A 10,266-nucleotide genomic window follows, 5' to 3' on the forward strand; every position below is an offset into this window, starting at 1 on the left:
ATTAAATGGCTGTTGTTTGTGTGTATGTACGCACATGTGCATGTATTTGCAGGTCCCTGATCTTTCTCCCTCAAGGCTGGTGCTTGTACCACTTACACAACCTCCTCATTTACATATGAAACACAAAGATACAAGAAGCAAATACTAACAATGAAATCTGTAAGCACTGATTTGGTTAAAAATAAGATGAAATTGCAATATTAAAAAGATTTCATCTGGTCAATAAACTACTATAATTCATACTTTGATATTTTCAACTGACACAGAGAACACTAGCATATAGAAAATTACCTAAAGAATACTCAACGTATATGAACATAGCTACAGGAACTTAACCCTTGGTTGATTCCTCTCTCCTTTCGTACACAATCCTCCCATTCTTTTATACCTAAGTATCAGCTCCAATCATCAAGGGATAGAGAAGGAATATTTGTTTATAAGATGAAAATTACAGAATGTAGCCAAAAAGAAATCTCATTGGCATATATCCAGGTATAGCACTGCCATCTGTTTCTTTTACTCTGACATTTTATCTGATGTTATAAAACCACGCCACAGATGCACAAAATGTATGACTAAATGATAATTTTTAATATTAAAGAATAAAATATAATCAAAAAGCATCTTAGAGCTGGGTGCCAGTGACTCACACCTGTAATACTAGCTACTAGGAGCCTGAGATCTGAGGAGCCATGGTTCAAATACAGCCCAGGCAGGAAAATCTGTAAGACTCTTATTTCTAATTAACTGCTCAAAAAAGCCAGAAGTGGCTTTGTAGATCAAGTGGTAGAGTGCTAGCCTTGAGCAAAATAGCTCAAGGAAGCACCCAGGCTGAGTTCAAGCTCCAGGACCAGTACCCCCACCAAAATAAAGCATCTTATACATAAGACTTTAAGCAAAGAAGTTCTTAACTATATGTACTATTTTCTCCCTATCTCAATCTCGTTAGAGGGCTTGGGGTTGTGTTCAGGGTCTCACGCTCACTTGGTTTGTTTGCTCAGCTGGCACTCTACCACTTGAGCCTCATCTCCAGCTCAACTTTGAAATAGTTATTTTGGAGATGGAGTCGCACAGACTTTTCTCCTTGGGTTGATTTGAGACTTTTGAGTAGCTAGGATAACAGATGTGAGCCACTGAAACCCAGCTCTCCATCTTACTCTTAAAACAAAACATGTTAAGATGCCTACTTAAAGGTTTTAGTCCCTAATGTAAAGAATAGAAAGCTCAGAACTTCCACTTTTAATTAACATAGAATTCACCCAACCACTTTTTTAAAGGGCTATTAAGCATTACTTACTTTAATAACAAATTTCTTAGATGTCATGTCTTAGGGATTTCCACACAAACTACAGGATCTACGAAAGAAAAAAATTACAATTCGGTAAATCAAAATCCCTTAAGTGCTTTTCTTATAGAAGAATAGTTGACAAAACAAGTTAATTTGTAAAATGAATATTCAGTTATAATTCTTAATCAAAATACTAGCAACTTGACAACTGTCTAAAGACCGTTTAAAGAAAAATTACTACCAATCCATCACAAAGTCTTTTTTAAAAATATAGGCATAGGGCTGGGAAGGTGGCTCAGTGGTAGAGCGCTTGCCTTGCAAGAATGAGGCCCTGGGTTCGATTCCTCAGCACCACATTAGCAAAAAGAAAAAAGCCGGAAGTGGCGCTGTGGCTCAAGTGGTAGAGAGCTAGCCTTGAGCTTAAGAGCTGAGGGATAGCACTCAGGCCCAGAGTTCAGGCCCCACGACCAGACCCAAAAAATAAGCAAATAAATATATATATATATATATATATATATATATATATATAGGCATAAAGAAAACAAATCATTTTGAGAATAGTATTATCTGGGTTACTCTAGAGATATCAAAAAAACCCCACTAAGTATTAATATATCTTATGAAGATACAAAAGCCCTCAACAAAATGGTAGCAAACCTACTTTAGAATCAAATAAAAAGATTATACATAATAACCAAGTTGAATTTATTCCAGGAATAAGAGAGTGCTGTAACATCTAAGAATGAAACAATATGCTATTTCAGACATTCATAGAATAAAAGGAAAAATGTAGTTGGTCATTTCAAAGATATAAAACAAAAGTTAATGAAACCCCAAACACTTTTGACTTTAAAAGACTAGCATGACAGGAACAGAAGGGTATTCCTTATCTTCACTAAAAGCATTTATGAAAGAATGCTAAAAAAAAATCATACTTAATGATGCTGACTAAATGTTTTCACCACCAGAAGGGAGACTAAATTCTCCTGTTTGGGGCACTGACCTAAAAGGGAGTTTCACAAAACAATGGCATCAGGGGTTCACCCAAGGATTTCCTTGATGGCTTAGACAGATGGCTCTAAAGTCTATAGCCACAAGCCCCATACCTGTTCACAAAGACTCTGATCATCAATTTTATGTTCAACTCTCTACACAAGTAAGTAACTAGGAATACCCACCATTAAAGGCAATATTCTATTATGAAAGAAAAGCAAATATTTTTTAATTACTTAGCTAAAACAAAGATTGTAGAAGGAAAAGGAAACTTTCCTTTAAGTGAAGCTGGAGATAATATACCCATGAAATAAAAGATAGCATTTAAATAAAAAGGGGCTTTTGGGAAAAATATGACAGATGCAACCTCCTGAAGGAGTAACTTTCCCAGAAACGTTAGCAAAATGAAAATAAGGGGAAATTAAAGGACCCGTTCAGAAGACCAAGCAAATAAAAATTAGGATGAAAATAGACCCCTATTTGGTCCTATCTCACAGTGGAGACACAAAGAATCTTAAAAAATGCTGGTTCAGGGGACAAGAGCAGAGAGAGACTGCAAAGGAATGGGTACAATGATTGGCTCCAAATCACCCAAAGCAACTCTGGAAGGCGATGGAGAAATACAACCAAAGTTCTGACAAAACTCTTCTCAACTTCCAACTACACTTAAATATAAGGAAGTTCTAAGAGAAAGTCTTAAAAAAGTCATGTTCCATGAATCTTTTCTCAGAAAGCTACTAAAGATGCATTTCACCAAAATGAGGAAATTAATCAAGAGTGAGAAATATGTGGGTCTACTGGAGGGCTAAGATAGGAAAGGGCTGAGAAAAACCAGGTTCCTAAAAGGAGATCCCTGCATAAAAGCTTTGGGTACAAGGAAGAATCCATTGGATCAGACAGACAATGGTGTCTAGGAGTAGCATGTTCTAGACTAGGTGTACATGCATGCAATCAATTATACAACTGGTAGGAATGTGAGATTGAATTGGGACAAGTATATAATAAGTTAAACAACTGAGTATTGAGGCAACTAACTGGTTCCAGAATATACAAGATCTGTGCAAAAAACTAAGAATACTTACAAACAGCACTCTTTACAACAAATACTGCTCTAAACAATGTTACAATTAAAACCACATTAGAAAGATGGGGAATATGAGTCTGTATATGCATATTTAGTGGCAACATGAGAGCTAAAGGGAACAAAAGTTACATACATGCTGCAAAGATACATAAAAATAATTACCTTCCCATTAAAGGCCCTCTCTCCAGTTGCCTTTTGGAGAGAGCAGCAAGCTCAGAGCTATCGGCTAAAAGTCTAAAGTTATGAACATTTTTATTTTGCTGCCTATTTTTACAAAAGTCTGGAAATCTCCAAAGAGATCAAATGTCCAAAGGTGAATTACAAAAGCACAAGGAGAAGCTGAGGCATATCATGAATCTCACAAATAAAGTTTGTCCTGTGTTGTACATTCTTAAACCCAGTTAATCTGGAATTCTTTCACCAAGAACACTGATAATGAGTGACCCACCAAAAATATGTGTGCATGTGTGTCATGAGAGGGGACAGAAAGCTCTAATATACTCAGGAAAAGTAATTTGGGGAAGGCATGGAAGGAGATTACCCAATATCACATGATTGTCCTGTCATTTAAATACAGAGCGGAGATAAACTCTGTAATAAAGGAAGTCAGTGACCTTCTAGATTATTCTGTGGGAAAATCTAGGGCACTCTGAAATTCCCATTTGTCTTTCTTTTAGCATTGCTGGCCTATGTGTCACAAATGAAAGCAGCCACCCCAGTTAAAAAGACCAGAAATTAACTTTAGACTTCTAATGTCTGATTTTCAAACTCGATCTAGAAAATTAAGCCCCTATCATCCTGAAAACAAAACTCACAACTTTGTAGCTATGGAAGCATAACACCAAACACTCCAGAACTTCTAGGGTTACAACTGTAATTCAAGAATGAAAAAAAAAAATCCAGCCAGGTGTAGTGATGCAGCCTATAATCCCAAAACTCAAGACGATTGTAAATTGGAGATCGTCATGGACTACATAGGAAGACCCTGTCTCAAAAAGCACAAAAAAAAAAAAAAACCACTTCACTACTGGCCATTCCCTCCCCATTACAACATATACAAACTATATTGGCAAACAGATCTAGGCCAGGATGACCAGTTTTATCTGTAATTCTAGCTCCTCAGGAGTTGAGTACAGGTTCAAAGTCAGCCTGGGAAGAAAAGTCTGTAAGACTCCATCTCTAAAATATCTCTAAAATAACAGGCAAAAAGGAAGAGGCATAGCTCAAATGGCAGAATACCAACCCAGCAATGAAGCTGAGCAAATATGAGGCCTTGAGTTCAAATCCCAGTTATTGGCAAAAAAGGGAAGAAGGGAAAGCAAGAAGGAAAGAGGGGAGAGAGAAGTGGGGAAAGAGGGGAAGAGGAAGGAAAAAGAAGGGAGGGAGGAAGGGAATAGAAGCAGGAAGTGAAAAAAAAGCATCAGTGAACAAGATCATAAGGTTTTGCCTGTAATCCCAGCTACTCAGGAGGCTGGGATCTGAGGATAACAGTTAAAAGCCAGCCTGTGCAGGAAGTCTAAGATTTATCTCCAATTAACCGCCAGAAAACCAGGAGTGGCACTGTGGATCAGAGTGGGAGAGTACTAGCCTTGAGTAAAAAAGCTCAGGGACAGTGCCCAGGCCCTGAGTTTCAAGCCCCACGACTGACAAAACAACCACAAACAAAGAAAAAATACACCAATATCAAGAATGAAATCACAAACTTTAGTAAAAACAAGAAGAAATGAAAATGAGCAAAATTCTTACTGGTGACAACTTACAGCTTGAAAAATACAAAGCCAATGTGACAAAGAACTAGTTTTTCATATTCTTCAGGCAGTAACTTTCAACACTAATGTATGCTTGTAGAAAACAAAAACAAAAGAATTCCCAACAATGAAAAGAAAATGCAAGCAACAAAAAAATTAGGACAATATTTTCTTTTCCTTGTCATTCAACGTAGGCCAAATATTGAAATTCTCTACCAAGATGAATTCCATGGGCCAGTCCTACTGTTTTCTGTCACTCTACCCTCATTCCAGTGTGATACCCTAACTACTGGCTGGGTGATCTGGCCTCCATGTCACCTGTGTCCACAGTTTTCTTATAGACAACATCTAATTACTACTGAATCTTGTCAAAAAGGACACAGGCCCCACACATGGTGAAGGAACAGCCACAGGTTCTAGTGAAACACATTCCTTCAAATTCTGCCTTTTCCTCTGATCTCTAATTTTCTTATTTATGATACAGGATAATAATGTCTAGCTCAAACTTCCTGTGAGGACTACATGAGATTAAATCTGTAATTACTTGACCCAGTGCTCTACATACAGTAGATATTCAGTCTTAAACAGAGGAACCAAATGGACATCACACAATCAATCCACTTTGTAACCGGAGATCCTTACCACCTACCAATAATGCTTTTCCAATCACCTTCCAATAATCATTAATGCAATCTTCTTAAAGTCTAATCTTTTCAATTAAAAAAAGAGAGAGGGAGATGAGAACAAATTACTAAGAATGGAGAGATGGAAGGATTAAGATATAGCAGGAGCATGGGAAAATTTGGCAGGGAGAAAGGCGGTGGGTGACAAAATGGTTTGGCATCCTGAGTTCAATGGTAGTTAATCAACACACTACTGAAAACCCAAGAAATTCCACACTAAAAGAGATCTTGCTGTATATCAAATAAATTTATTTTTAATTACAAAAAATCCAACGTTTTCTAGAAAAAAATCAAAACAGCAACTCAAATAATTTTCCTGTCCAAGATATTTTAACCATATTCTATATTATCCTATAATTAACATTTTTAAACAGTTCTGATTTATTTGAGCACAACACAGCAACACTATTTTCTTAAAGATGCATTCCTTTTTTTATATTAGAAGCAAAAATATTTTAATGGCTCATAGCCTATAATCCTAGCTATGTAGGAAGATGAAATCTGAGGATACTGGTTTGGAAGCTAGCATGGGGAAGCAAAGTCCATTAGACTTATCTCCAGTTAATCACCAAAAAGCTGGAAATGGAGCTGTGGTTTAAGTGGTAGAGTACTAGCTTTGAGAAAAAGAGTTCAGAGAAAAAGTGCTCAGGCCTCCAATTCAAGCCACAAAACCAACACACAAAAAAAGGTATATCAACTAAAATATAAGTGATATTTTCTACCTACTATAAAGGGGAAACTTCATGCTATTGTTGACTTGGCTTTACAAATCGCTACTTTGCTGCCTAATAAAGTTTCAAATGGGCACGGATTAGTGTCTTCAATCTTTAAAAAGTATAAATAGTAGAACTTAAAGACTTACAGCTTACAATGAGTAGATATGTACATATCAAAGATTGCAATCATAGGGTTGGTGATTCAGGGTTTTAATCACAGAACTCTGGAGGCTAAGGTAAGATCGCCAGTTTATATCCAGCCAAGCCAACAAAGCAACACTGTCCCCCAAAAGACATAACAACTTTGGTGGTGAAACTTATGATCCCAGCTACCGGTAATCCTAGCTAGTGAGGCAAAAGGATAGGAAGTTTAAGTCTAGCCTGGAGAACTCAGCAAAATACTTTCTCAAAAATTTTAAGAAAAAGGACAGTGTATATGTGTTTGACCACCCCCCGCCTTACAAAATTTAAAAAGGGAGGCAGCAATCTACATAAAGTCAACACATGCATCCCCACTCACTGGCCTACTCTTAACAGTACTAGAGTTCAAACTCAAGGCCTAGAGCACACTACACAAGCACTCTACCATTGAGCTACATACCCACACTTTGCATTCTAAAAGTAATGTTTCATTTCCAAAGCATTAATTCGTGGACTACACAGAGGGAAGGGAAGGGTAAAGTCCCAGCGCAAACATGTCCTACCACTGTTATCTTTTGGTTTCTTTGTATATAGAAAGTCTGACTACCAAATAATTAAGCCTTTTTTAAAAAATTCAGGTTGAGGTTTTTGTTTTTGTCAGTCTGGGGGCTTGGAGCCTTAGGCCTGGGCACTATCCCTGACTGTCTCTGAGCTTCTTTTGCTCAACACTAGAATTGTATCACTTGAGCTACTTCTGTCTTTTTCTGTTTATATGATACTGAGGAATCGAACCCAGGGCTTCATGCATGCTAGCAAGCACTCTACCACTGAGGCACATCCCATTACTATTTGATAGGCACATTCTGGCATTAGCTTATTAAACTTTCACATCAAGTCTATGTCACCGAAGAGGATCAGGGATACCAGAGAGATGAGATTTTATATATATAAAATGGCCCAGAGCTGGTACATGGAGAACACAGAATATGAACCCAAGAATTGTGGTTCCAGAGTTAATTTCCTTACCCAGAATGCCCTGCAATCACTTACAATATGCTATGTAGTATATGAGAATCTGAAACCATGAATATTGTTGTGTAATACTTTTCTTTTTCATATTCACGCATGCATGTACCTAAAATTTGAAAAATTCACACAAGAATAAAGCAATAATGATCTTCATTATTCTTTTCCCAACTAATACAAGGGAGAAGAGTTCCAAAACTCATCTGCTGAGGATTCAGAAGAAATAAACAGCAAGGTACTATAAAGCCAGTTTATAACTCTCCCAATCCAATTCTTTACACTGCTTTCAAAGTCATAGTTTATTTTAAGTAAAAGTATGAGGGAGGAAAAAAAAGTCTTAAAAAAAACAGGTAAGGCATTTTTTCTACTTTCAAATACCTTATTTGAAGTTAATACCTTATTTGAAATAAATACCTTATTTGTAGTTCCTTATTTACACCCAATCTCAATATCTGCTATGAAGTCTGGAGTCTAGTTTAGAAGCTCCCAGATGATTGCCCTGTGCAGCCAATGTTGAGAGCCCCTGATTTCACTTTCTCATTAAAGAAAGACACAGAAGAAAACTAGGAACTACAAAATATATGGTACACCAAGGCCCAAGATTATGTAAAGCAATACGAAGTTGTGGCTCACAGGCACACTTTTAAGTTCAACTTTCAATAACTTAAAAGCGAAAATATGAAAGCAGGAATATAGAAAGTGAGAAACACAACATTTTTAATGCAAACTAGTAGCAAATTGGAAAGAAAAAGTCTTCATTTTGGATGTTGTCAACAGAGGTTACATAAAAACAAGACTGCCAAAATCTCTTTTCAACTTTTCAGAATGCTAAATGGGAAACCTAACATTAAGACAACAGACCCAAAGCATAGGAGAATATGGGAAATATCCACTGAATTTAAAACATGTCATAAGCTGGTAATATGCCAAGAGTCTGGATAAAAAGCACAGGTGGTGTGGATGGGGTGTGGGGAGAGAAGGCTTTACCTTTAGCCTATGTCCTAAAGCTGCACTCCTTCAGCTTTAGATTTGAAATGAGACTTCACGTATTTTCTTACAAGTTCCCGGGTGATGCTGACTCGGCTGGTGGATGGGAGGACATTTTGAACAAGGTCCTAATTTGATACCACTGGTTGTAACTTTAGCTAGTTGACTCACAAATAGGGTTCTATGCAATCAATAGGGGAGGGAATAGAAAGCGAAGATTAGTTCTGCGGGGCCTAACACTGTTTGCAGCCCCAACCTACTAGCCTGTCAATGTGATCGAACGAAAGAGATTGTTAAGTGAATGAATGAATGAATTGGACGTCCATACACACAGTCTGCATTTACAGTTTTCTAAGATGCATCTTAGTTTTCTAAGAGGTCTCTGTCTGTACCCACGGATGAGGAAGGCTACAAATCTGATTCCAAACACCCACCCCTTTCATCGGGCATCACTTTGCCCAGAAGTAGAAATTTTCCAAAACAAAACCACTTCGCTTAAAGCCAGGGCTTCTTGAACCCCGACGCGGAGCCACTTCTCGGCTCCCTGAAAATCACAGAGGTGGAAACACCGAGATGATTCCTGGAAGTTCAACTTCAACGCAAAAACAACGCAGAAGCCAACCACCTGGGGGGAGAGGGGACGGGCGGACAGCTCCGTCCCAGCGTGGGCGCGCAGAGGCTGCCGGGAGCTCCGTGCTCTTACCTACACGGCGGCAACAGTCCAGAGCCACCGGTGTCCCAGTCACCGCCTGGGGACACTCGGGCTTTTGAAAAGCATGCCAGGGCGGCGGAACCAATCTCCAGGAGCTTCTGAGATTTGGATTTCCGGCTTCCTTCCTCTTTCCCAGGAGTCCACGCGCGTCTCCCGCGCCCAAACACAAGCTGATCCTAAGGAGCTTCACGTCCCCGTGAAGCCACAGCCAGAACTTAAGATGGCGGCACAACGGTAGCTGAGAGTCCAGGGTAACCCGATGTCTGCCCAAAAGAAACATGGCGGGCACTCGCGAGATCTCACGTCCCGGGGGCGGAACCAAAACACAACAAAACAAAGATGAAGGCGGAGGCACGCGTCTTCTGGTGGGAGGGAGTGCGCTGAGTGTGATTGACAGCCCCGGGGTTCGGCGGTTGTAGGGATGGAGCTGCAAGGTCGCTCCCGTGGCGTTACGGATGCCAGCACACTGCCCGCGCGGCGGTAAGCCGTGTGTGATGACGAAGAATACGGGAAAGACCGGTGGGAAAAACAAAGGTGGCTTCCACAGCGCCAGGAAAAAGCACCTTTATGTATGCGTAAACAGAAATGCCAGAATTCGCCTGCGTATTTAGGAAAGTAAAGTGAACGACAGCACACAACCGAATGGAGGGACGGTGAACAGGAACCTAGGTGCAGGGCACCAAGCTGGAGACCTTCTGACCTCCCCAGCACCCTCTTCTAAGAACTGAGGGCGGAAGTTCCCTGGAGGGCACCTGGCTCTCACTGCGCATGTGTGTTCCCAAACTCGACGACCCCGAGAAGTCACGGTGGACAATCCAACTTTTCCTGGTTTTGCAAGCAGCCGGAGAGAGGCGGGCCTTTGGGCTCTTGAGTGACAGAAGCAACTGC

The 10,266-nt window shown here is 39.5% G+C and overlaps 1 protein-coding gene across 1 annotated transcript in view; it reads right to left on the minus strand.

The window, feature by feature from the left end:
• Positions 1 to 9,609, minus strand: part of Slx4ip (SLX4 interacting protein) — a 154,433-nt gene extending 144,824 nt beyond the window's left edge. Inside the window, 2 exon segments of the mRNA XM_013010634.1 lie at positions 1,298 to 1,359; positions 9,373 to 9,609. Of these exon segments, the coding sequence (XP_012866088.1) occupies positions 1,298 to 1,324 (27 nt within the window). The 5' untranslated portion in view covers positions 1,325 to 1,359; positions 9,373 to 9,609.
• Between the last annotated feature and the right edge of the window lie 657 nt (positions 9,610 to 10,266).

This window comes from Dipodomys ordii, unplaced genomic scaffold (assembly GCF_000151885.1).
Source record: "Dipodomys ordii isolate 6190 unplaced genomic scaffold, Dord_2.0 Scaffold13, whole genome shotgun sequence".
In the NCBI taxonomy this organism is placed as follows: Eukaryota; Metazoa; Chordata; class Mammalia; order Rodentia; family Heteromyidae; genus Dipodomys; species Dipodomys ordii.